The sequence below is a fragment of the Chelonia mydas genome, chromosome 6 (assembly GCF_015237465.2).
Source record: "Chelonia mydas isolate rCheMyd1 chromosome 6, rCheMyd1.pri.v2, whole genome shotgun sequence".
In the NCBI taxonomy this organism is placed as follows: Eukaryota; Metazoa; Chordata; order Testudines; family Cheloniidae; genus Chelonia; species Chelonia mydas.
The window spans coordinates 19,123,898-19,151,858 of NC_051246.2; the positions used below are offsets into that span (position 1 = coordinate 19,123,898).

At 45.7% G+C, this 27,961-nt stretch overlaps 1 protein-coding gene across 1 annotated transcript in view; it reads left to right on the forward strand.

Annotated features, from left to right (window-relative positions):
* The window catches only part of DAGLA (diacylglycerol lipase alpha), a 60,391-nt gene extending 32,663 nt beyond the window's left edge, over window positions 1-27,728 (forward strand). Inside the window, exons 13-20 of the mRNA XM_007065771.4 lie at window positions 2,162-2,242; window positions 5,223-5,365; window positions 6,875-6,943; window positions 8,123-8,195; window positions 10,534-10,730; window positions 11,157-11,286; window positions 12,458-12,639; window positions 15,918-27,728. Of these exons, the coding sequence (XP_007065833.2) occupies window positions 2,162-2,242; window positions 5,223-5,365; window positions 6,875-6,943; window positions 8,123-8,195; window positions 10,534-10,730; window positions 11,157-11,286; window positions 12,458-12,639; window positions 15,918-16,845 (1,803 nt within the window). The 3' untranslated portion in view covers window positions 16,846-27,728. The remainder of the gene's footprint in view (window positions 1-2,161; window positions 2,243-5,222; window positions 5,366-6,874; window positions 6,944-8,122; window positions 8,196-10,533; window positions 10,731-11,156; window positions 11,287-12,457; window positions 12,640-15,917) is intronic.
* The last annotated feature ends 233 nt before the right edge of the window (window positions 27,729-27,961 follow it).

Sequence of the window (27,961 nt, forward strand, 5' to 3'; positions counted from 1 at the left end):
AAAAAGGAGTCATTTTTAACTCCTTAGAACTACAGAACAGTACAAAGTATTTTCTTGTAACTCCCCAAATTCTCCTTTCTGCCCCCTACCAGTGATATGCCAGTTTTTAAATTAGGCCCCGTTTTTTATTCCTTCATAATTTACAGAATGATATCCCAGTTTAACAGGAAAACTAAATGCAGCTCTAACGATAATGATGAAGCTATGACTATGGTTCCATAATATTAAAATGACTGTGTGTATTAGACTATCAGTATCAAGAATATATCTATAAGGCTGACTAATTCAACCCAGTAGTAACATATCATCATGGATTCAGGTCAGGATTTTCAAAAATAGGAGCCTAAAATCCATGTTAGTTATCTAAATAAGTGACCTGATTTTCAGACGTTCCCATTGAAGTTAAAGATGAACAGGGACTGTTCTTGAATGAGGTTGAAGTTGAAGAGCTGTCAGAAGGCCTGGAACAGAGACTTAAATGATCCTGATAGCGACTTTTTGATGATATTAGCATCACAGATGTCTCATTTGTAGGTTTACAAACTCATAAGTATTCTGCTCTTCCCTTTCATTACCAATTTCATTCAGTTCAGTGGTACATTTGATCTTGAAGAATTTGAAGAAACCCAAGTTGCTGCACATTTTTGCAATGTGCATGGATCCCTTATATCTTAATGGACAACACTTGACAATGTTCACTTTTTACTTTAGAGCTGTTTTAGTTATTTCAGTCCATCCAGGCCCTTGTTTCCTATCATATTGTTCACCTTTAGGCAGATTGAGTCAGGTGATTCATTGTAATAGGGTCCTCTGGGGGCAGAGGAGCCTAGCGGTAAGTGTCTGCTCGTTGCGGGGGCAGTGGTAGGGGAGTCTGGGCCTGCCCAATCCACTGGGCTCCCAGGGTCCTAGGAAGATTAGCAATGTTTGGCATCCAGCAGGGGGCCGTCTGAGCTACCTTCCCTGGGTCACTTCCTACCACTGCTTCTGGTCTCAGATAAGAAGAAAAAAGAAGGAAACCAAAACCTGCTGGCCCTGGCTGGGCTCTGCATACGGTCTTGTCTCCTCTAGGAGGTTTCTCCAGCTCCTTTTGGCTTTCTGGGTCGGTCTGCACACCTTCCCAGCCTCTCCCTTCTGAGCTGGGTTGCTCCCTTTTTAACCTGTGTCTCCATACTCTTGGGTTGGAGTGGCAGGGTTAGCTGGGCCCAGGAACTCCTTTAACCCCTTCCATCCCAGTGTGGGGTTTGTATACCCCATCACATTCATACGCTGGTGTTAGCTGATCACTAAACACTAATCATCTGTTGCAATGTGGATCAGCAGCCTCCATATTTACTAGGGATAGAATGAGAAACAGCCATGTGCTGAATTCAACACTGTGTAGACTGAAGGCAGACAAATAAGATGAGCTGGCCAGCTTTCTATAGAACTGTGTTATCAGTTCCCCAGCCACCTTCCAGAAGTTTCTAAATTCTACCTAACTAAAGTCTCCCAAATAGTTTACAACTACAAACCCACTCTGATGTGTTCAGTATCCGTTCACCAGGGGACCCATTCCTCTTCCCATCTGGGCTTCTAGACAATTTTCTCACTCTCTGTTGCTAGTAAGCATAACAAGAACCTTGATGTTCTCATTATTTTCCTGTTAACTTGTTAGAATAGTTAACATTTTTTATTTACAGATTGAAATTAAGAGGAACCTGGTTAAGGTGCTAGCACTCAGGAGATCCCGGTTCAATTCGCTGCTCTGCCAGAGACTTCCTGTGTGACCGTAAATACCAAAGATAGATGGCCTAATGTTCGAAGTGTCAGAAAGCTTTCAAAGACATGTTGGGTTCATACTGCGGAATGACAGTGGGCCCTAGTCCTGACTGGAGCCTCTGGGTGCTACCATAATATAAATATTTATTACTTCTGCTACTGTATAGCAGTTCACAACCATGCTAACTAGACACATACTTGCTGATACCCCAATTAATTCCTCTCCAAATGAAGTGAAAGGGTGAGGCAGTACTTTCCCCCATCATGCCTTGGGTGCAGTCCAGAGCCTTAGCTGGAAAGCTCACTAGCTCCTTTCAGTAATTTGCTGGCCTCTGTGTATTGAGACTGTGCTGATATGCTAATGATCACATTTTGGTCTATGCTCCTTGGTGTCTGCCCTCAGGGAATGGTGTTGTCTGCTGAGTACATCAAGAAGAAATTGGAGCAGGAGATGGTGCTTTCTCAAGCCTTTGGACGTGACTTGGTGAGTCCTTGCTCTCTTGTGCCCCATGCAGAGTGTTTAGGAGATAGGATTCTCCTGTGCCACTGATATTGTCCCTCCATCCACACTTCCCTGAAACATTGTAGTAGAATTGGTCCCAGGCGCTCAAAGCTTTCTTCTGATTCCTGCTGATCCTAGCCATCAGAGCACCAACTTGTTACCCGTTACTCCAATGTCCTTGTTCCTCCATGCTCCCTGTTTTGAAGGGTTCTCCACACCAGTACTGCATAGCTCCAGAGCTAGTTTTCAAGGCAAGGCTAAAAACAGGAAGTCATCCCATAGTGACACTGAGCAGAGAAACATATCAATAAGACTAAAATCTCATGCCCATGGAATCCATTAGTTTAGAGAAAGACGACTGGGGAGCAGTGCCCACTAGCATTCATCTGGACAGCTCAGATATATTTTTTGCATGAGCTGATCTTCCTGTACCATGAAGAAGACCATACCACAACTCCAGAATGCTGCCCTCCAAAGTGAATGTAAATTATACCACACTGACAGAATGATTAACTCTTAGCTAAGGGAGGGCTTCTCTGGACTGTCAGGTTCCTTGCCATGAGAAGATTTCCCTGTTCTCGTGCCCAAAGAAGGCCTTGGTCTGAAGACGGACTATTGGGATTTAGCAAGGAATCTAGAAACCAAAAAGGAGAGGAAGAAGGAAAAGAGGGATCAAGGAAGGATGGCAGACTGCAGGACTCGATAGCCAAATACCCCAATGAGATTTCCACCTTGTAATGTATGGTAAACAGATGGAGGGATGCATGGGTTACTACTCTGATGATTTCTTAATATGATGCTCTATTCCTTTCGCCCCAGAAAGTGGAAATTGGCCTTATTAAGTGAGTTCTTACTCATGAGAGGGAAATTTTCCTGCTGTCCCATATATCTCAATAATTGCTGCCCAGACTTGCAAGAATATAGTGGTGTTAGAAGCTCTGATACCTTCATTCTCTCCTGCACATTGTACACACAAATCTTGTTTTTGTTCCTGTCTAAATAATACTTGCTCATCCATCTCACATCAAGACAATTTAATTTGATTTCCTTTTGGTAAGATTGTTTTAAATATGATGGGTCCAATCTTCAGCAGGTGTAATTTGGTGTCGCTCGGTAGGATCTGGCCCAGGAAAAGTTAAGGAGATGTCTCCATTAACATGCTACAGGGAAGCAACTTTGTGAAATAGTCAAGTGCTGTCTGAAGGACAACTTTACCAGAAAGAAGCTGAAGAAATGGTTCCTTGATGGACAAAGCATTTGTTTCACTTATTCTCCTAATAGACGTGCTGGCCATTTAAGAATGCTACTTTAAACTGATAAGAAAAACAAAAACAGTATTGTAGAGATTGTTTCTAATGGTTCCATTTTGTGTCCTAGTACCAGATTTGATTTCCCATCTTAATTGGAGGGAAAGGTTTGATCCCTGACTTGGTAAACTTGGAGTACTGAGGATGTGATGGTAGACCTTCCTTTCCTCTAGATAGCCTAGGGGCCCCTAGTGCTGCTGTTGGTCATGCAGAGAACTGAGACTCAGAGCTTTAATAAAGCCAACATAGCTTTTTATTAGTAAGCTTTATGATTCAGGCCATGCCTAGAGCTTCAACTTCTGAATATACACCCAATGCAATAGTAAAGGTCAAAAGTGGATTTTTTTTTATTACAAGAGTAAGTCTGCCAGGTATTGAGAATATCTGAACTCCAGAAGATGCAGCCATCCAAGTTCCAAGCACTAGTTTGAATTTCTCAGTTTTTGGCATCTGATTGGACCTTTAGTGGGAGATAGAATTCAAGGGAACAAACTGACATTTCTAGGAGCCAGGAAAATTAAGGACTGTGGGGCCAGATCTTGGTGTTTTCAGGAGTACGCTGGCTACATGAGCAAGGAGTGGGAAAGGAAAAAATGCCCACATTAGGGGATCAGACTGCTGAACTGAGAGTGCATCAATTTTTCCATGCCTTCCTCTGCCAGTGGCTGCAACAAGAAAAGTCCAGCAAGGCAAACAAATTGATCTGTGGAGTTCTCCATTCTGAAGATGAACTGATGGAGGTTGTCTATTCATTTTCCATTCTCCATGGGCACAGAGTCTGTTGACTCAGCTGTTTGGCCTGAATGTTGTGTTTGCTTTGTACTTAGGTGGCCAAAACCAGCAGCTTCCACTTTTTCACCAGTATAAAATGCGTAGAGTCTCTATTCTTGGAGGAGAGATTGAAATTCCTCCTGGCCATTTATGTAAGCTACTATTGCATAATTGTCACTCTGAACCTAGACAAGGTCAAGAGGGAACTAGACATTTCATGGCCTTCCTGATCACCCTCAATTCCAGCAAATTTATATTCATCCTCCTTTCCAGAGTAGACCATTTTCCCTGACAAGTGTGCAACCCATTGGGAGCACCCCAGTCTGTTAGATATGCATCTGTGGTTATTCTCGCCACACATATCTCTAAGGTTTCCCTCTGAAAAGGTTTCTGGAACTTGTCCCCCTTGTCTTCAAAATTATTCAAGTTGCCTCTGTGAATGGTAGTGGATGTGGTTACCCACATTCAGTCTCCAGGCTGATGGATTCCCTGCTATGAGGAGACAAATTCACAGGTAGTAACAAAACTGTCCTACTCCCATCCATCAGATGGGGCATAGTTGGGCCCCTGCAAAGTTATGGATGTGACTCCTAGGATTGAGGGAATTCCACTTTCACTTCAGAAGAAGGGTCCTTCTGGGGCAGGGACGGGATTTGCTTGCTAGAACTGTCATTGTGTAGCCTAGACTAAGGCAGCATGGAATCTGAATTCCACTACCACTCCAGAAGGTGTCATCCTACCAGGCCATAATTAATTTCCGTTGGTGGAAGGAGAGAACGTCTGGAGCACTAGTGCATGGGAGAGTCAGCTTTTGCTAAGCCATGGGAGCATTGTAGGAAGGTGCCAAAATTCTTCCAGTATCTCAGCTGGTCTTTGTTTTGCAGGGCAGAGGAACAAAACACTATGGGCTGATTGTGGTGGGCCATTCCCTAGGGGCAGGCACAGCTGCCATTCTGTCCTTCCTGCTGCGTCCGCAGTACCCATCGCTGAAGTGCTATGCCTATTCTCCCCCAGGGGGGCTGCTGAGGTATGTGTTGGAAGATGAGACCTGACTGGGGGTTGCAGCTGATCATTATTGTGTATTATTTGTACTATGATAGCACACCAAGGCCCCATTGTGGTTGGTGCTGTACTGAAAAATAGCAAGAGACAGTCCCTGCCCTAAAGAACTTACAGCCATGGGGGGCGATATACTATAGAAGCTGATGTTGCTGTTGGTTGTGTCCAATAGGCCTGGTTCTATCTGTCTTAGTTTTGGATCTTGATTATAATGCCAGGTGGACAGCTGCCCCAGACACTCACTAAATCTGTGAAGTCACATGGCACAGGAGTCCCCTGGATAATACTATAGCTTCACCCTGTTTACAGTAGCAAGCACAAGCCACAGTCAAGAGGCTGGCAGCCCAGACAATGTTTCCCTTCCCACATCCTTCACTGCATATTATGTGATTCAGGGCGCTGTGCTCCTCTGTCCATTGCAGATAGATATACAGCAGGTGACTCATATAGTAGTTTAAAAAAAAATCACTCATCTTGACCAGCGTAGAAAGGGGTGTGGTCCCTTGAGTAGTCACGACTGTCACTGCAGGGGGTATTTACAGCAGCTGCAGAGACTCGTCCATCACCTTAGTCCTGGGTCTCTGTAGCACCCAGGGGGTTTCCCATTAGGGTAATCACTCTGGGCATTATCCTTCAGGTCCATTACCATGATAGGAGTCGCCACAGTATCTGTTGGACAGAGAGTCCTCTGCAGTGACTGTCAAAGGAATTATTCCCCAGGACAGTCACTGAGGGAACTCTGTAGCTTATCTATTTGGATTTCCCCTGGCAGAAATCCGTTAGGCTGTTGTAGACACAACCATGGCTAGAGTGTGCTGTTAAACCTCAGACTATCCAATAGCTCTAGGGGGTGCCTCCACTTATCATATTTCTGATCTTCATTGCACTCTAACACGGTTTGCAGTGTTGTCTGTAGACTCTGTCATTTTACTTCTGTCAGTAGTGTTGGCCTCTAGCTATTGTGAATCTATCCACGATTCAGAGAGAGGCCAACGAAGATGTAAATCTGCATAATGAACAGCAATCTGGGAGCCTTGGCTCACTTACCTTGGGCCAGCGGGAGTGGTGTGGTGCAGAAAGTGATGTTCTTAATCCCACAAGCACCATGTAGTGTCAGTCTCAGAAGGGCATGGGATGTTCTGTCCTTCCTACCTCTCTCAAGTGTCCTGGCCATCTGAAGACTTTGGGACATTCAATTTGAGGCACAATATTTGAGTACTTCCTTTCCCAAATGTATGCTAGGGCTATTAGTACCTGGGGCATAAGGAATGGATTTCAAGCCTTGCATCTGTGGAGCAAGGTGGAAACCCCAGATGCTGTGAGGAACAGAAATTGTGGCCTGCGCAACACCACAATTCCCCAAATCCAGCCTCTTGGAAATCAGACCCTTCAGAGGCCAAGAGCAATTTGGCCATGGAGTCCTGGTCTTTGCTAGTGAAATCCTACTTGTTCTTCTTGGATCCTATTTCTCTTCCAGTGAGGATGCCATGGAGTACTCAAAAGAGTTTGTGACTGCTGTCGTGCTTGGCAAAGATCTAGTTCCCAGGCAAGTTGAAAAATCTCTGAATTCCTCACTTTAGTATCCACTTGTTCTATACCAAAAGCACCCGTTTCCTGTCTGAATCCCCCTCCTTCCCCCCCAATCATATCTATCTCCAGTTTCCCCATTTACCTGTCCTCATGTGCTTCTTACTTGTCCCTCTTTTCCTAGTTACCTGTATTGCTGTATCTTTTACCTGGACACTTTTATTGGTGTATCACACACCTGTGTATTGGCATATCCCTCCCCTCTCTCTCAGTTGCCTGTATGAGTAAAAAGGTGAATATCCTGACTTCACAATTATGTTCATTGTTACATCTGATATATCTGTGCCATCTTGATGGTATCTGTATTGTCATCCCACACCTGTGTACTGTCTCCCTGGGTCCATGTGCTCTGTCATCTCACACCTGTGTACCCTCTCCCTGGTTACCTAGAGTTGGACATCTCACACCTTTTTATCATCACCTTGGAGACATGTGGCCTAATGGCTGGGGCTTTGGACCAGGAGACCCGGGTTCTATCCCCAGCTCCACCATCAATTCATTGTGTGACATTGGACAAGTCATGTCATTTCACTCTGTGTCTCCCCATCTTTGAAATGGGGATTATGATACTGACCCACTTCTGTAAAGTGCTTTAAGATCTCTGGAGGAAAAGCACTCTGAAGTACTGAGTATTATTATTGGTAATCTGTATGATGACATCTCTCATCTGTCCGTTGTCTCCCTGATGATCTGTATAGTGGTGTCTTACACTGCTGTACCATCTCCTTGGCTTACCTGTTTTGTAGTCTCTTATATCTATGAACCATTTTCCTGGTTCCTCATATTGTGATGTCACACCAGGTACTATCTACCTGTCTCATGCCATCTCACACCTCAGTATCCATCTTCTTGGTTATCTGTATTGTCACATCTCATACCTATACACTATCTTATCAATTTATCTGTGGCTTCTTACACCTCATTATCTATATTGTGTAATCTCACACCTCTGTGATGTTTCTTGGGTCATCTGTATCGTGGCATCTCCCAAATCTTTGTACCATCTCTTGTATTGTGGTATCTCACTTTTCTGTTATGTCAGTCCCACCTCTCCTTGCTACCTGTGTTGTGATGCTTACTTCTCGGTAGTCACCTGTGCAGTTGTAGCTAACACCCTTTCTCTCTCTCTCTCTTCCAGGATTGGTCTCTCACAGCTAGAGGGATTTCGCCGGCAGCTTCTTGATGTTCTCCAGAGAAGTAACAAACCAAAGGTAAGAAGATTCAAATCCACCTGGAATGAAAAGCCGTGACAATTATTCTCATGGAAACACCAGACCGAACAAATAGGTGGTGTCCTGAGCTGAGCCTGTTTAAGATCTCACACTCCAATTCTAGCTCTTCCTGGCCTTTAGTGAACAATAGCCAGTAATGGACTAAGTAATGGAGCAGGTGTGAAGTTTTCTACCCACGACTCCATGGCCTCTGTCTGGTTGTGCAGTTTTGGGTTAAGTGGATTATGTTAACACTTTGGAGATAGAGGATTTATATGTATATTATGTCGTAAAGATTCATTTCCAGCAGACTGGGAAATGCCAGCATTCTAAAGCAGTGGTGTCCAACCTTATTATCACATAAACCTAAGCACAACCTTATGTGGGCCAAACAGATTCAACCTGTTTTAATAAGATTTAAAGTCACCCGTATTGAGTTATATTTTAAGTTCAGCTTGTTTCATATGTATTTAGATAGGTTGTTTCTATGTACAGTATTGTCTGTTTACACACTTGTGTAAACTAAAATGATGTAAACAAACAATAATGAATTGGCTGTTAATATATATTATGTTGAAGCAGGCTGTGGGCCGTCGGAAATGCTCTGGTGGGCTGTAGGTTGGGCACCCCTGATCTAAGGGATAACAGAAGCCTTATTAACACTAGTAGCAGTTTTAATATCAAGGATTTTAAAGGTGACCTGCAAATGGGGGAAAAGGACTCTGTGTCTTTTTGTGTAGTTGTGTAGCGTGACATGCTTGAAAACGGTTTTTTCGTTGGTTTGTGGTGTTTGTTCTCTGCTTGTTTTTCGCATTGAAAATTCAGCTCTTGTCTATGCTGCTTGTCTTGCAGTGTTCTGTGGGTATGTGAAACTGTTGGGATTCGGATCTCACAAGGACCAGGAAACTGAAACCTGGTTAACTGAGAGGGGAAGTGGTTTTCATGCAGATTCTTTAGAACTTTGTTTTCTTTCTTTCGTTGCTAATATCTACTTAACTCAAATGCCTAATAAATAGGTATGAGAAAATATCTCTTTGTAAAAGATTCACCATACCTGGCCCTCCAATGCAGGGCTGATAACACTTCCACGCCATGTCTCTGGCTCCTCTAAGGAAACCTTCAGCAAAAACAGGGAAGACAAGACTTTGCTATTTCTAAGGTAAAAACAAGCAGGAAAAAAAACTTGGGGAGTGGGGAGACCTTTTAACTTTCCTTTGTTTTCTGATTAAGCAAATAAGGGCACAAGCCCGATTTTGTTGTTTTGGGACACTTTTAAAGTGTTATGTTTCAGAGTAGCAGCCGTGTTAGTCTGTATCCGGAAAAAGAAAAGGAGGACTTGTGCCACCTTAGAGACTAACAAATTTATTTGAGCATAAGCTTTCGTGAGCTACAGCTCACTTCATCGGATGCATGCAGTGGAAAATAAAGTGGGGAGATTTAATAAAATAAAAGGGACACCATCAGAGGGCCTAATCACATCAGCCACGCTATCAGAGGCTCATTCACCTGTGCATCTACCAATGTGATATGTGCCAGCAATGCCCCTCTGCCATGTACATTGGTCAAACTGGACAGTCTCTACATAAAAGAATAAATGGACACAAATCAGACGTCAAGAATTATAACATTCAAAAACCAGAACACTTCAATCTCTTTGATCACTAGATTACAGACCTAAAAGTGGCAATTCTTCAACAAAAAAACTTCAAAACCAGACTCCAACAAGAGACTGCTGAATTGGAATTAATTTGCAAACTGGATACAATTAATTTAGGCTTGAATAAAGACTGGGAGTGGATGTGTCATTACACAAAGTAAAACTATTTCCCCTTGTTTATTTCCCCCCCCTACTGTTCCTCACACATTCTTGTCAACTGCTGAAAATGGCCCACCTTGATTATCACTACAAAAGGTTCCCCCTCGTGCCCCCCCCCCCCGCTCTCTTGCTGGTAATAGCTCATCTTACCTGATCACTCTTGTTACGGTGTGTATGGTAACACCCATTGTTTCATGTTCTCTGTGTATATAAAATCTCCCCACTTTATTTTCCACTGCATGCATCCGATGAAGTGAGCTGTAGCTCACGAAAGCTTATGCTCAAATAAGTTTGCTAGTCTCTAAGGTGCCACAAGTACTCCTTTTCTTTTTAAGGTGTTATGTATCCTGTTTAACCAAACCCAGCAACCGTCTAATGTGAAGTGACCCTAGGAATATGACACTGTGTGCCCCCTTCTCCCCTGGCTTTTTATCCTATCCTCATCTCCACACTTTTCCTTTCTGTATTTTGGCATCATGATCCGTTGCATCACCTCCTCCTCCTTTCTCTCTTCTTGGACAGTGGCGAATCATTGTGGGGGCCACAAAGTGTATACCCAAGTCAGAGCTCCCGGAAGAGACTGAAGGGAATTCAGTGACCAGTAGCCGTCTCTGGACTCACCCCAGTGACCTAACTATTGCCCTGTCTGCCAGTACGCCACTCTATCCACCTGGCCGCATCATCCATGTGGTGCACAATCACCCTGCTGAGCAGTGCTGGTAAGTACAGCTGGAGCTGCAGCCATGCTGCAAGCCAGCCCAGGGTGTAGGGGCACACTTCAGTTTTGGAAAGGGACCCAACAGGATAGCCTTCAGGAAAGCCACAGCATTCTTTGGCAGCTTGCTTTGTCTGTAAGTAGGAGTTATTTAGCACCATCCTGTGATGGTTGTGTCTGTCCTGGGGAGGAGATAGAAGGAGGGGAGATCTTGCATCACGATTGGTTAGTGTTGGTCCTGGGAGCAGTGGCAGCAGTATATGTAACTCGACGTCTCTTCTCTTTTACTGCCCCCCTCCCATTCTCCTGTTCTCTGTCTCTGACCCCCACTGTCTCCTTCTCACGTTCTCCCTTCTTCCTCCTCTCTGACTCACATGCTCTCCCATGTCTCCACCTCTCCCTCTCTTTTGATCCCTGACTTCTATTCCAGTTGCTGTGAACAGGAGGATCCCACTTACTTTGCAATTTGGGGCGACAATAAAGCGTTTAATGAAGTCATCATCTCCCCAGCAATGCTGCATGAACACCTCCCTTATGTGGTCATGGAGGGGCTCAACAAGGTAATGCAGGGGGAGACTCAGCACGGCAATATAGCTTCTGAGTCCCAGACCCTGGGAGTGGCAGGAGATGGGGAGGTTCAAAGAGGGTGTAAGCTGGTGGAGTCCCCACTCAGCTGCTGCAAACCAAAGCTACGCACTTGTTGGAGAGTCGAAAAGTCACGTGCTGGCACCTGGTTTTATTAATTCTTATACATAGTAATGTATTCCAGTAATGCTTAGAGGCTCCAGCCAAGATTGGTGCCCATTGTACTAGGCATTGTACATACACATAGTAAGAGCCAGTCCCTGCTCTAGAGAACTTACAGTCTAAATGGACAAGATGGTCAAAGAGTGGGAGGGGAAACTGAGGCACAGAGTGGGCAAGTCTGGCCCAGCATCACATAGCTCATTCATTGCAGAGCTGGAAATAGAACTTGGGTCTTCTGAGTCCCAATTAAGTGCCCTGTCCACTTGACCATGCTGCATTTCTAAAACAGCACAGTGTGAACCCCAGCCGCAGCTGTCTCCTTAGTCTTGTGTGCTCCTTGGTTCCTTCAGAACCTGCCCATCCCACACCCTGCTTCTCTCTGGCAAAGGACTGCTTCTGTATTCAAAGTTAATCTGATAAGCCACAACTTCCCCAGTGGGGCAGCAGTGAATAACCTGGAGGTCCCTGAGTTGTCCAGCACCTGCCAACACGCTGGAGCCTCTGCAGAATCTTTCCAATATTAGGCATCTGCATGTCACACAGCAGGATGTGTCTCAAGTCGTTGGGCTTGATTTTACAACCCTTATTTAAGTCAATGGGACTGCTCATCTGAGTGCCTGCTAGCACACATGGGTAAGGTCTGTAGAATGGTACAAATACAGTTCCTAGTCATGAGGCAGTGGCACGTAGCTTTACCCAGGTCTCCTAGGCCCTGCTAATTGCGGGGCTACTACAAGCAGGGTCCCTAGTTGCTTTCCCCTTGCTGGGTTCCAGCAGTACATTCTGACAGTGTGGCTTTAGTGTCAATATTTGTATAATGTCAGTGTGTGTGATCCTAGGTATGATCCTTGCCTTTGAGATCCCTCTAGGCTTGCAAAGGCTGCTGATAAGAAGCAAATCAGGGGATAAGTATGCTTGTCTGGGTGAAGTTCAGAGGTCAGAACAGAAACGGTCACTGAGCAAAGCTGATCTTATTTTGAGTAGGTCCTGGAGAATTACAACAAGGGCAAAACTGCCTTGCTTTCTGCGGCCAAAGTGATGGTGAGTCCAACAGAAGTGGATCTCAACCCGGAATTGATCTTCCAGAATCAGCCCCTGCCCAGCGGACCCTCATTACAGATCGGGATTGGCGCCATAACAGTGGACAGAAGGAACAGCAGCGTCAAGTAAGGATGTGCCTTTAATTTCCTTGAAAGCTTTACCCGAGGCCTGTGGAGGGGTTGTTGCCTCCCACAGGATCCCTGATCACTGTGAAGCTGTCCTGCAGTGGCTCAAGAGCATGAGACCAACCCCTGTATAGATTGTTAAGGAGCAGGGCACAAGCCCCAACTTGGTTGTGAGTTCTGTACTTAAATTTCACCAAGCTATTGTCAAGAGTGAACTCCCCAAGCACTACATCAGCCTTAACATGGAGTCACAGACAGTCCCCTTGCGAACTCGGATCTATTTTGGCACGAAGGTAAGCTAACCTTCAATAGATGGTTCCTCCCACCAAAGATCCCAGTAATATTCAGGTTATTCCCAATCCCAAAGCACCAGTCACTTACCCCAGGTCAGTTGCATCTTAGATCTCATGCCAAAGACAACACTTGTAGCCAGTCCTATAATAAACTATCTAAAGATGTATTAACTAAGAAAAGGAAATAAGAGAGTTATTTACAAAGGTTAAAGCAGCTAAACACATACACACACAAATGAGTTACAGTGCTAAATTTCAAAAGGTAATAAAAGCTTCTATAATAAGCAAGCTCTCTATGTCCTTTAGGGCTAACACAGACTAGGCACTGGGGATCTTTTGCTTATGCTTAGTCTTCCTTGCCGCTCAGAGTCCAAGCAGTATAAAAGATACCGTTTCTCCTTGTTTGGGCCTTTTATTCCTTCCCCACTTCTGCTTCGAGTTGCAAGTTCAGCTGTTGGGAGGAATTGTCTTCTCTTCCTGAGCAGGGCCAGGGGTGGATGGGCGGAAGCAACGAACAAAATCTTTCATCCTCTGATGTTCCACAATGGTTTGTCTGGTGTTGATGGACCTTCTTTTGTTGGGCAGGAGCTAACATCTCCTATGGCAAAGTAGTATTTCACTTTCGTTAATTCCTCTCTCCTGTCTGGTAATTTGCAGTTACAGAGCAAATACTTTTACAGTTATAGAGCAAACACTTAAATATTAACTTATAAGGTGGGATACAGATATTATCAGTTTTCAGAGTAGCAGCCGTGTTAGTCTGTATTCGCAAAAAGAAAAGGAGTACTTGTACAAGTACTCCTTTTCTTTTTGCTATATTATCAGTGAGATTAATGCATGCATCAGTTTACAAACATTTCATAAAGTCTAAACACTATGCACACTTATATACTCTAATACCTATGTTAATGATACCAACACACGTGAGCCAGACTGGTTTCCAGTTATGTATTTGTCAGTGTTCAGTTGAGACCTAAGGTCTTGGCATGAGCTGGCATCTGTGCTGCCAGCATCACAAGCACCCTTTGAAAATTGTGACTGGCCCATGCGTGAAGTGTAGTTTCAGTGGCTGCTCAAGTGCTCTAGGAAAAAGAAGACCATATCATGCTAAAATCCATTGATACAGCAAAATGAAACCCAATGGTGAAAGGACATTGAAACTTTCCCTCTTACTCCAGGACAAAGGGGGGGGTTTCCCTTGGGACAAGACTGGGATTTGGTGGTGGGGCAAAGCTTGCATCCCTGTAGGGTAGATTTCTATTTTCCAGTACCCTGTAAATATGATGGTGTTGGTAGTAATAGATGGTATCAATGGTAATAGATACGATCTGAGACGGTCATGGTGAGCAGAATGCTACATTTTGTATAGGTCTGCATGTAAAGTGTACTCCAAAATGTTTTACAGAGTAAATAACGTTATTACAGAAAATTGCAGAGAAAGAGAGAAGTACAGAAGCATGGGCAAGGGGGGAAGGTATGTTCCCAGCTGAGATGTGAAATGGAGAGACTGTAAGGCAGATGAACCCAGGAAGGCTGGCAGGAGCTGCAGAGAAGGCTGTCCTAGTGAGGGAGGCCAGATTAGTGAGGGACAGGGAGCAGGCCAGGGAAGAGAGAGTTGGGAAGGGAGTAGGCAGTGACGGTGAGGCTGGCTGGAGCCAGACCATGGAGAGTTATACAAACAAGGAAGGTAATTTTCAGTCAGAACCAGAAGTGAATGGGGAGCCAGTGGAGTTGTGTAGGGGAAAGGAAAGAAGTGTGGTTGCACTCCTTTTTACATGTGTGAGGGTTGGGGCATATGCACGTGCTGGGGTTGTCAGAGCTGGGACTGGGGAGTTCACAGAATGAGAGTTGCAAGTAGTCAAGGTGAGAGGAGGAGAGGACTTGGATGAAGACTGCAGAAAATGTGAAGTTGAGGGAGTGACTTATGGACATGGTTGCGCTGGAGATAGGCCAGTATGCAGACATGATAGATGGAGTAGGAAGACTATAGACAATTGGAGCAAATGGGGGTGAAGAGACGGAGCTGTACTTGAAGGGGCCACTTCTACCCCAGAAAAGGACTTCTGTTTCTGAGATTTCAGATAAAGGAAGCGGAGAGGAAGCCGTGCACTTATCTGGCTAAGACAGAGAGGGAGGCCGAACATGATGGAGTCATTAAGGGTTTTGAAATCTGCACCCCTGAGATAAAACTGAGTAGTATCTGAAGTTAAAGAAAAAGAGGAGATGAGAAGGGAGGAGAAGACTGGAAACAGAGGGATTCTAGGCCCTGAGCAGGAGCCATCACCAGAGACAGAATGAGAGGCTAGGCAGGGGCAGAACCATGACAGTAGAGCAGCCAGAGGAGGGAGCAGTTCTGCCATGAGAGCAGGGGACTGGACTAGATACGACCTCTCAAGGTCCTTTTCAGTCCTTGATTCTGTGATTAGTGAAGGCTACAATGAAGCCAAAAAGAGGGAGATAGGAGCAAGCAGAGAGGAGGAAGAGGCTGTTGACTACCCAGAGGAGCGAGACTTCCATGTTCTAGCCAGAGCGGACTCTAGAGTGGAATAATATGAGGCCATTCTTGTTTTGGAGGTGGGTGAAGGGGAGAGGAGGTTACTTTCTCAAGCCTTGTGCTGTGAAAGGGAGGGTCAGATATAGGGCGGTCCAGGATTGGAGCCTGCTGCTGCTTCACTTTCCATCATTTCCTTCCAGGTGAGAGGCTACTCAGGGAACTAGGTACAGGGTGATGGGTTAAATTTGTGGCAGGCGAGAACTTTAACTGACAGTGTTGGGAGGTAGGAGGTGGAGAGTGAGATGCTGATTGCCAAGGTGTATGTGACGGTGCTGGGCCCAGAGGTGATGTCTGACATGCACTCAGTAAGCAGAGCTATGTTGGTGCTGAGAGATGGTGTCTGGGACTCCCTCATTTACACAGGAATGAGCTGGTATCAGTCAGGTTTCAGAGTCATGCAGCTGCCTCATGTTTCTGTTGTCTCTTTGCAGGAGCAAGTCCCATTCTGAAATCAGTTTGGAGGGGTTTTACGAGACCAAGCTCCTTTCTCCTGTGCAGAAGGACCCTGTGGAGCTATTGCTTCTGGATACCAAGGAGCGTTTGTCTGTGGAGCTGCAGGACCGTCGTGCTCCTCTCGCTACCATGGAGAGTCTGTCTGACAATGAATCCATCTACAGCTTTGAGTCGAGGCGCTCCTCTGGATTCCGGAGCATCCGCGGTTCACCCAGCCTCCACGTCGTCATGGAGAAGGACGAGACACACTGCTTTTATATAGACCCCATTATCCCTGAGGAGAACCCCTCCCTCAGCTCACGGACAGAGCTGCTTGCTGCCGACAGCCTCTCCAAACACTCCCAGGAGACCCAGCCCCCGGAGGCCCTGCACAACAGTGGTGGCACTACCCCCCGGCGACGCGGCAGTGAGGAAGGGGCTGGTAGTGAAGGGGACCACGTTTCCTTCATCCCCGAGGAGGAACTGACCCTCCAGAATGGACGGCTTACTGATGTGCCCAGTCCACAAGTGCTGGAGTTTGCTGAATTTATAGACAGCCTCTTTAACCTGGACAGCAAAACCAGCTCCTTCCAGGACCTCTACTGCATGATGGTATCTGACAGCTCCAGTGACTTTGCTGAGATGCCCAAGTCAGTCAGTGATCAGGAGATCCTGCTGAGAGCACAGTATGAGCCCAACCTAGTCCCCAAGCCCCCTAGGTTGTTTGCTGGCTCAGCAGATCCCTCTTCTGGCATCTCAGTCTCTCCCTCATTCCCTCTGAGTTCCTCTGGAGAGCTTATGGACATCACTCCCACGGGCATGAGCAGCCAGGAATGCCTGGTCACTGACAAAATCCGGACTTCCACTCCAGCTGGTCATGTGACCAGCCCTGCCAAGCAGGAGGACCTCATGATCTCAGCCCTCTAGTGCAGGAGTGGAGGGGTGAGGCTCCAAGAGCCAATCCCATGAGCTGAATACTGGGATAACACTTGGAGGAGCTGGTCATTGGGCAGTTCGGAAGTGGGAGAGACGCCTGAGAATGTTCCTTCTGAGGTGCCTTGCTGGTGGCATCGTGACGTCAGGGGGATGGATTCCGTATGCTGGGTCATATGCTTAAGTTTGGGAGAAGATGTTCTGCCTCTCAAAGCCTGCTACAATAAGAGGGTCTCATCAGTGGAGTTAGATGTTTGGTTTCCCTACCTCAGCCTACTGGATTAAATCAGAGGGCAGATTCCCTGCCTCAGGGCATCTGCTGAGGCACAGGGCTCAGATTTCCTGCTCGAGGGAGTCTGCTGGAGACGGGGTGAATTCCCTGAGGTGAGAGGACTGGATTATCAGAAGTAAGGGTCGTATCACCTCCCGTTGTCATTTAAGTGGTGTCAATAGCGAGCAGATTGCGACTTTGGGCCCAATTGCACTAACACGTCACGTCTGACCCAAGCACCAATTCATCACCCTTTCATGGTGTTTGTTTTTATAAGACACTCTCTCCCGTTTTAAAGCCATTGGATCTGTATTCCCAGGGAATGCAGCCACCCTCTCCCTGACCAGGCGCAGCGAGAATCAGGCTGGCACTGTGTGTTTTCGCTTCCCTGATTACCTCTGAGTTCACTGACTACCAGGCTTCTTCTGAGAAGAAAGGAAATCCATATACTAGAGAGCCGAAGGCCACTGCTGCATCCGTCCTCCACCAGAGGGGTGGGGAAGGTCTCTTGGGTCTCGCCTTCATCACTTCACAGCTCCCTGGAACACTCAGAACTGGTGATGTTCCCACCACAGACTGACAGGATTTTCATCTCAATACCGCATGGATGGATTGGTTTAAACTAGCTTTTGGTATTTAAAAGGCTTGCCAGTGCCAAGCATTATCTGCCAGGTCCCTGTGGTGCCTGGGAGCCTCCTTGGGCCTGTTCCTGGTCGTCAGTCCACCTTCCTCGCAGACCAACACTGGTCTCTGCCCTCGGAGTTCAGGGAAAAGATGAACCTTTACCAAGTGTTGAAATCTCATGTATGTTTACAGAGCTGCTAAGCTTTTCAGAAGGTATTCATTACACAAATTGGAAAGCCTTCCTGGAGCAAGAAGAATGTTCTGTTTCCCCTTCCTTGCTGTTCCCTCAGTGTGCGGGCTGAGGGGAGAGTGGAGGGGGCAGGAGGTGCTGTTATTGCAAATCCTTGTTTCAAAGTGGAGGCCCTTTGATCCAAGCCCAAGGGAAAGCTGCATGCATCCCTCCCGCAGGGGTTCATCCCCTTCACCCTGCTGCACGACAACTCGTTAAAAAGCCCCAATATATTGTCAACAAAAATAGTGACTGAGCAACCAGTCCTGTTGCTCTCAATGCCAGTGCCCAGGGTAGCCTGCTGGCTCTACTGAATGAATGGAAGGGATTTTCCGATGACGGAAGCAGGAGGGAGACTAACTGCCTAGGCAGTTAAACATACTGTGACCTACAAGAGTCCTCTAACTGGAAAAAGACTTCATATCAGAACTCAGCAGAATCAATCCGTGTCTCTGCAGCTCTGCCCTCCTTCACCGGAAAAGAATCTCCTGTTTGAGTCAGCTGTAAAATGCCCCCATCTTACCGGAGCCCTTGGCTGTGCAATTCCCAGTACAGTGAGAATTCCATGCTTCTGATAGGTTAGCCCCATTACACAACAGGAATTGATGGGTCCAGTTCACCATCATGGTACATCTTTGTTGTTGGTTGTTTGTGCTAGGTGCTGTACAAACACCAAACAAAAAATAGTGTAAAATGGCACCAAATAAGAACAGGAACATTTTTACACCCACTCAGCATGGCAATGTTGAATTGGTTCCTATGTGTCCAGTGTGACAATATCATGTAGGGTAGATTCCCCAGTCCCTACCATGAAATGCTTAGTCACTGGGAGTGCAGACGTTTCCATTTATAAATACTAAAACAAAATCTTTTTAACTGTCCCAGTAGTTTAGATTCCAGATGTGACCTTTCTTAAAACTCCGGCAATCAGAGGGAATAATGTCCTTCAGATTCTAAATATCTTTTTTTTAATCTATTAGTTGCTGAGCAACAAAGTTCCTTCTTTTTTTTTTTAAATAGGCCCTACCAAAAAGAGCAGTGTGGTGTGTTCCCCTTGCTGGCTTTGCAGCAACAGTTGACCAGCATTGTGCTGACAACATGAATGGTTCTGGCACCTGTACAAGAACAACTGTATTAATACTTGCTGGAGGATTCTCTGCTCCTTGAAGTCTTTAAACCACGATTTGAGGACTTCAATAGCTCAGACATAGGTGAGAGGTTTTTCGCAGGAGAGGGTGGGTGAGATTCTGTGGCCTGCATTGTGCAGGAGGTCGGACTAGATGATCATAATGGTCCCTTCTGACCTTAATATCTATGAATCTATGAATACCATCCTCCATTGGAAGTGCAGGGCAAGAATGCATGGTAAGGGAATTAAAAGATGATTTTCAGGAAGGCATTACAATGAGCAGTACAGTTTAGAATAACAAGGGGAATTTGCAGAATTTAGGGAGTAGGACTAGCAGGCTAGGCTCACCACTTGCAGCAGTCTGCTGAGGGTGCTGCAGTGTGGACAGGGTGACACCCTGCCTCAAGCCATCTGCTAGCCTTGGGGAAAGGGCGCATGTTCCTGCCTTGCCCAGTAGGCTGAGGTCGGGTAGTAATAATAACACTTAGCACTTATCTAGCGCTTTATATTTTCAAAGCACTTTACAAACATTAATGAAGGAATCATCCCAACCCCTAGTAGTTAGGTACGTACCTACTGTATTAGGAGATGCCTCGGAGAATCTGCTGAGGCTAGGTGAAGCCGGTTCCCAATTTTGGGAGATTAGGGGGTCAGAGTCACAGAAATTATGTGATCAGATAGCGTCCCTGTTAGTGAAGGTTTTGTTAGCATCTAAGTGATTTCACTAGTGACTAGATTATAACTAATGGGTCACACTATTGCACTAAGATGTCACGTCTGACCTGGGCACCCCTTTGTTGCAGTTGTATGTTTTAACACTGTCTACGTTTTCAAAGCCATTGGATTACAGGGAATTCAGAAGCTCTCTCCCTGACCAGCGGTAGAGGAATCCAGCCAGCAGGTTGTGTTCTTGCTCCCCAGTTTACATGCTCTGTGGCTATGGGGCTTCTGCCAAGAAGTTGGAAATATGCAGCCTCTGGTGTCCCAGGGCTGCCACTGACCAAAGAAGAGGGGAGTTGAGTTGTGAGAGGGTCCAATTAGAAAAGTTTCCAACGACAGTATCTCATGGCCTCCCCTCTTGTAGTCATTTTTCATTGTCCCCTCCTGGGAAATCACAGAGTAAACCCATGCTCTCTGCACCAGCACTGCCCAAACACACGTTAAATTTCCCCCTTGAAGTGACTGATGTGTAACTCCCCCCCATTGTCTTATGCATTATAGAGAGCATTTGCAAAACGCAGCCTCCCACTGCACCCAAAAGAACATATCTGATGTGTTTGTGTTTAACGCTGAGCCCGTCACTAATCCGCCATACATATCCCATGCTGCACTCCACCTTCTCTGTCTTTCCTCTACTCTGATATGTTTTCTGAGACAACTATACCTAGCACTTAAGGTTCCTTCACTGCTTGACTGCTGGATCTTATCCTGCAGCTCCTGTGCAGCCACCTTGTGCCTTTAATGTTTGGATGGTCCATTGAAAGGTCAACGGGACATCATAATGTGACTGGGGCAGTACTGGATGTACCTGACACGTTAGAGAGCAGCTAAGCTGTTAATCGTTTGTGTCAGTTCTTGGGGCACACTCTTGCCTTTCATCCCAATCAGTGAGTGATTAGTACTGGAGTGCCGTTCCAGTGAACAGTCAGAGCAGAAGGCACCCAAATTGCTGGAGCTGAGAGACTGGGTTTTCTGCACCTTAAAAATTAAAATGTATAAAGTGAAACCTAATACACCAATGCAGCTTTGCCAAAGAGTCCTACAAAGAAACCTCCCCAATTAGGCACTTCGTGGTTAGCTGAATAATAATGAGACAGCACTTGCATAGCAAGTTTTATCTTCAAAGCCCATAGAAGACTGTGATGGACTGTAACCCTGAAACCTTGGAACATTCAGGGACAACATGGGAGGCTTTAAACCATTGTAACAGCACTGGTTTAACTCCCATACCTCCTAGGTCAAAGAGAGATGGGCTCTAATCCTGTCTCTGAAAGTAGTGAGGATCCATGAAAGGCGTATGTGCTTGGGTGATGGATATTGCTCTTGTGCTTTTTCAAACAGAACCGGACCCAGAACTGATCCCTGTGGGACCCCACTTGAATTACTGATAACTGCTCTCTGGAAATGGTTTTCCAACCAGTATGCACCCACCTTATAGTAGTTACATCTAGGTTGTATTTCCCTAGTTTGTTTATGAGGAGGTCATGCAAGACTGTATCAAAAGACTTACTAAAGTCAAGATATGCTACATGTACTGCTTCCCCCCCATCCACAAGGCTTGTTACCCAGTCAAAGGTACGGTCCCTTTCAATTTTATTGAATGTTCCTTTGTACTGGAACACCTTATCTACCGTCTTCATATCATTCAGTATTTTATATATCTTTGATGTCCCCTTCTGATTTGTCTCATCTCTATACCTATGCCGTCCCAATCTTACCCATCTCTTCATGTGGACATTCTTCCATGCCTCTGATCATTTCTGTCTCCCGTCTGTGAACCCCCCTCTATTTCTTGCCCTATTCTCTTTTTAGATAGGGTGACCAGAACTGCACAAAGTATTCCCGGGGAGGGTATCTCATTGACTTATAGAATGGCATTATATAATATTTTCAGTATCTTTCTCTCTCCCATTTTTCATGCATTCCAGCGTTTTGTCTGCTTTGCTGACCACAACTGGGCATTGAGCAGAGGTCTTCATTGACCTGTCCGCACCGATGCCCAGGTCTTTTTCCCTGAGTTGTGACAGTTACTTTGGAACCAGTAAGGCATATGAGCCGTTCAAATGATTCCTTACAATGCCCATTAGCTTCATTAATCAACACTGAATTTCAGCTGCTGGTGTGTTCCCCATTTGCCTTTCTTGGCTAGGCCCTTCTGAAATCCCTTAAGGTTTTAGTCTTCTCCAATCTTGGCTAATTTACATATTTTTTTTAGTCATCTACCAGTGTTCTAACCTTACTGCTTGCCCGTTTTCCAGATCATTGTTCCATATATTACATAGCACTGGTTCTCGTATGGAATTTGGGGAGCACCCCACTAACAAGGCAGAACAAATATCACCCAGCCTATGCAAAATGTGCGTATTTTCCTTTGCAGGTTTTACTTGCAGAGCAAGCAGGTCTATTATGAATTCAGTGTGGCTGCTTGGAATATCCTGGACTGCTCAGTTCTAGGCTATCTGCCATTCCTCTGCTTGTGTACACGCGCATGCACACACTTGCAAGTACCTTGTGTACTTTTAAATGCCGCCTGCTCCAGCTAAATCTCACTTCACATTGTGCAGGAGGGCAGCCTAGTATAATGTTTAATTTCCCATCGTGATCAGCAGCGCTTTCTCTGCAATAGATGCCTTGGGAACTCCCCCCAGCTCGTGTTTTGCTAGAGCCTGGTCTTCATTATGCTAAGTAAAGCAAGCACACTTACATTTAACCAAAAGGCTAACCCCAATTTATCCCTTTTCCCCATATACACAACATACAGACAGTCTGGCTGCAGAGACTTTCTTACTCTGTGGCAAGGACAGTGGCTTTTAATCTACTCTTTCTGGTTACAGTAGCTCTGTGTGATTTGTGTGTTCTGTAGATAGCACATAGATTTTAATACTTTCCTGATAAGGTGATTAAGTAAATAAAATGCCTATAATACTTGCTGGCAAGACATCCTAAGTTAACCTATTGCAAACCTCTACTAGTTCTGCCTTTTATCAAAGTCCCTCCAGCCTTCCTCCAATTTGCAGAGTTAATTGTTTTCTTTTTTTCTGTCTGTAGTACGGTTTAAGTCTCAGATTCCTTCTTCTGAATATCCCTCCGCACTGCCCCCAGTTTGTCATTGACATCGCCTATCTGAATCTACCCGAAGCTGGGTTTTTGCTAAGAGGGTTATTGTTTCGTTATGTTGCCCCAACCCTCATGTGTTCAGTTTCTCTGCATTTTTTCAGAGTGAAGAGACAATACCTCTGATCCCTCTTCTTTCAGGTTAGGGTGATTTGGGGAGTAAATGACTGTTACCTAAGTGCGTGCTCCTTCTCTATTGTTCCTTAGCAACAAAAGTTACTAGTCATAAGAGCAGAGGGAAGTAAAAGAGTAATGGATTAAATGGGTAATGTATTAAGTCTGAGGACTCAGTGTAAAAGAAAAACCCAACATAGAACAAACAGGGATACTATTATTGTGCGTATGACTAGTGTGGTAGACGCTGTACAAAATGATACATTACATGAACTATTAAACAAGGAAACAGGATAAATAGATTTAACAGTGTGGCAGCCTGCCTAGAGCAAGGCATTATGTGCAGTGAGCTCGATGTTGGTCCTTTCATAGTTAATTAAAGTTAAACTCAAAATTGGCTCTCTGCACCTTTAAACTTGTAAACGAACACAAAAAGTAACCGCTTGGTCATAACATGCAAATGAAGGTCCTGACCCAGCCCAGGTTCTAGGTTAGGACTGAGTAAGTCCTCTACTGGCCCAACTCCACCCACCACCCCTCCTGGGATGAAGCAGGCAAACTTTCTTAATTTGCCTGTGCTTTCCTGATTGGTTAGTGTCTCTTTCCAGATCTTCTAGGCTTATGGAGGACTAAGTCATGTGGTACCCAAGCTTGAGTGGGTTTGTCTCAGGCAGGGTGGTGTCAGGGTGCTGACACTTCCAGCCAGGAGCAGAGAAGGCCTAATAGAGCATTGGTACAAGTAGCAAATAGCCCTTGTTGTCACTGAGAGATGACACACACACACACACTCATTCCTCACAAGCAGTGCACACAACCCCTCTTACGCTGTCTGAAGGAATGATCTAGAAATCCACTGCTCATTTTTCACAGATGTTCTCTCCTCTGGTCTTCTATATGAGAGATTGTTCCCCTCTCTAGCCTCCAGCAGGACTGGCACAACCAGGAACTCCGCTCTTCCTTTTCAGTAATTACTGTGGAATTTAAGGTCTCTGTATATTCCCACCACCACTCTCTTCTGAGCTGGAGCATCTCATGTCCTCTTGTTAATGTCCAGATTTGCAGTCAACGGAGAAACTAAACTAACAGATGTCAGAGCCACATCTCTTGTCCCTGGGTTACCTCCACTGTTGTCCCTGAATTGTACAGGGTTACATTCCATTGCACATGCTGTGACTGAGCAAGCCTCACTGTCCTGCTGTGAGTTAGGCAACTATTATCCCCATTTTACAGGCAGGAAAAGCGAGGAAGGGAGGTGGTTACTTGCCCACGGTCACATAGTGAGTTTCTCTTAGGGCATGTCTACACTTATCAGTAGATACACTGCAATCGATGTAGCAAGTGTCAATTTAGCAGGTCTGGTGAAGACACGCTAAATTGATGGGAGAGAGCTCTCCCGTCAATTTTTGTACTCTACCTAACCGAGAAGCATAAGGGAAGTTGATGGGAGATGCTCTTCTGTCGACACAGTGCAGGGTAGCCACCGTGGATCTAACTATGTTGACTTCAGTTACGTTGTTGACATAACTGAAGTTGCGTAAGTTAGATCGATTTACTGCGATACTGTAGACCAGGTCTCAGATATAGGATTAGAATGTGGGAGTTCCTGGCTCTGAAGCCTGTGCTCAAGTCACTAGATCATCCTCCTCTTGCAGAAAAGTTTATAAAGAATCTGTGAAATGGATTGATCAGCGTTCTTTTCCCTTCAGCCTCAAGCCCCTGTTGGGGTGTGTCTCCTATGTGCTAGTAATATTCCCTTCCTACCTACTAGAATCCCTTATGATAGAGGCCACTCCTGGCACCACCTCTGCCCCCATGACAGGAAGTTGTGATACAGCAGGGATCATCCCATGGGGACTGCAGTTCCTGTTTGCTTTGATCAGTGTTTTACACCCCACTCTTAAGAGTCAGGGGCTTCACTGCCAAGTAAGATGGTAGGAAACCATATTAATGTGGTGGGCAAAGACTCAAACCCAAATCTCTGTGAGTATAAATCTCTGTGTAACTGGAATTCTGATGAGTTCTCTAGAAAGGAGGCCCCTAGACTAGAACTCTAGTCCCAGAAGTGTGGGGTGCTGGTCTCCCCACATCAAGAGGCTAGTTGTGGGGCTCTCAGCTCCCTCAAGGAGGTGGGTGTGCCAGAGGCAGCATGCTGCCTTGCTGCTTCTGTTCCCACATTCCACTATAGTAGGTTTCTGCTTCAGCATCTCCCTACCAAATTCATGCCCTGTGCTTCTTTCAGAGCCATCTCACTCTGTACCCTGAGCAGGAGGAGAGGGGATGAGGATGCTGTTGGCATAAACTTTGGCTCTTTAAAGGCATATGCACTGGAAAGTCAAAACAAAACCAGGGAGAGAGCAAATCCAGTTCCCAGATGTATATGACATTTGTCATAGGAAATGGTCCCAGGAGACATCAGGAAATGTACGAACTTGCCTTCAAGCACTTTGCTGTCTCCATTAATGTTGTTTTCATTGCTTCTGTGCTTGGATTCATGTCTTTGTTGTGCCTTTGTTTTCTATTGCAATGTAAGGATCCTGTTTGGGACAGGACACCTGGCCTACTAGCTTCCTTTTCCCACCTGCAGAGACAGTGCTCCTACTTGGGAATGGGGAAGGAAGGGAGATGACAGGTGGGGACTGGACCAGCATCACTCTGGCTGCCAGTCTCTGTTTTCCCATCTTGGTTAGGCCATGCCATGTTTCCTCACTGTCCCCTGCTCCCTCAGGTTGTCTTAAAGTGCCAATAGCAAAGCCTGACTGATCTGAAGCAGGTCTCCTTCTCATACCCACACAAGTATGTAAGTCACCCTTCTGGATCGATCTAGTCTGGTATCTTGTCTAGGGCAAGGACAGTTTCCTGCTGTACTATGGGAAAGTGACCCCTGACATGCACTATGTCTAGCCAGTCATGCAATTCTGTATTTGTCCCCTGGCTGGTGGTCAGAAGATTTAGTCATAATAAGCAAAACTGCCCCCGTTTTTAACTCTGGCTCTGTTCTGCAAGATTTCATGATGAAAGGAACTTACTGTATTTAAACTGTGCATTGTATTTATGATGTAACTGACTGCACTTAGACTGTGGCTCTAGAACAGTGATCTTCCAATGCCAGACTCTGACATGAGTGGAGTGGGATTTCTGCTCCTCTCATCCCTGTGTTTGAATCCCCTGCTAACATGGCCATGCCTTGTTTTGCTTTTCTCTTACATAGGAGCGGTCCGTCCAGCCATTATGTCCATGAGAGAGGGAAATGGTTATTTTGCCACTAGTTTAAATGATTTTGCAAAAATAAATACAATGCAATGTAGGCAAAAACCTCCATCAATTTTGATTGGAGCTCCACTTCTCTGCTGTTTGTCATAGTCCTAGTGAAGTTCTGGTGTTCCAAAGTACATGGTACATGGGCAGTACTGGAGGGTCGTTTTCCACTCCCACGTAGCATGTATGTTACTCAACATTCAGACTGGTTTATTGACAGTTGCCTGCGTGGTCTGTCTTGTCTTAATACACACTTTGGGGCCATGGTGCATACAAAGCGCTTGCATCAGAGGTGTGATTGATGGATCACTCCCTTGTACCCTATCACGTCTCAATGCCCATATCAGCATGTCTGAGGCGCCCGCTGGTGGCCACTGTCTTGTGGAGAAGTGACTTCATCTGCGATGCAGAGGCCTCTGCTCCAAGCTCGCCGAGCTGCTGCAGTCAGAGGTGTAGAGGTCACTTCAAAGCAAGAGCCTCGAGCTTCCACTCCAGTGACAGACTCTGTTGATAAATCCAGTGAATGGTTTATGGGTGGTGAGTCACATCCCCATCCCTGTGGTCAGAATGGTGGCCTTAAGGAGAAGGGATGCTGCGGCCCTTTAAGACTCTTTCAATTAGTCTGGCCTTTTGCAGGAGAGTCCTGTAAGGATAACTGCCTGCCTGCCTGGCCTCCCAAGTATGCTGCTGCTCATGTGCAAATGGCAAGAATAGAGGAGCCCAGATGAAGATTTCTTTATGCCCTAGTCTGCTCACTTTCCCTGTTGCATGTCCCTTGGGATGGAGCCGAGTTACATGGACTCAGTGTTACAGAACACCCAGCTTTGTTCTAATGGGGCCTTTGGGCCCTCGCACTTGGGAGGGGCTTTACCAAATGATGGTTGCTATGGAGAAAGGTTTGTGTACAGGAAATCACACTCCTTTTCCATTCCCCATCCCCCCCCCTTCAACAGAAGTCAAGGCCACAAGGCCCCACTGCCTGCTTCTTTCACCCTTTTTCACGTCTTGTGCTGGGGCAAACTGGACCAGGGCAATTTCTAGCAAACTCATTCACCCCACCCGCCTGTTTAGAGTCTTTGTATCACTGGGGAGAAGGCAGCCCCCTTCTGTCCAGCCCTGAGCTGCTCCAGCTCCCTCTCCTGGGCCTTAGAGAGCCTTCATATGCAATCACTGGGGAAGCAGTAAAGGAGCCCATGTTCTCACACTCACTCAAGAGGTCACTGCCCTTCCCAGGAATGCTGCCTGCTGGATCCCTGCTCCACACTGCCCCAGCATGAAGGCTATAAGGAAACTCAAGCTCTCTTCATGTGCCATTCTCACGTGACTTTTTTGTACCTATGTATGAAAGATCTAAACTAATATTGCTGTAAAGAAAGATACAAATTAATATAGCATATTATATAAAGATATATGTATATAAAGGTTTCTGTATATTGTATAGAGTTGTGTATAAAATGGATGTAGAAGTATGGCTGGTGTATGTGCCTCCCCCAAGCTTGGCCTGGAGAATGGTAGAACCATATAGTTTGACTGATGTGATGTCTTAAAGGATTGAGCAAGGATGAGAGAGTTGGGAGAAAATAACCCTATCTCTATTGCCAAGGCCCAGGGAACAACCAGATACTACTTCATCATTAAAGCTGCCTGGGGGTTT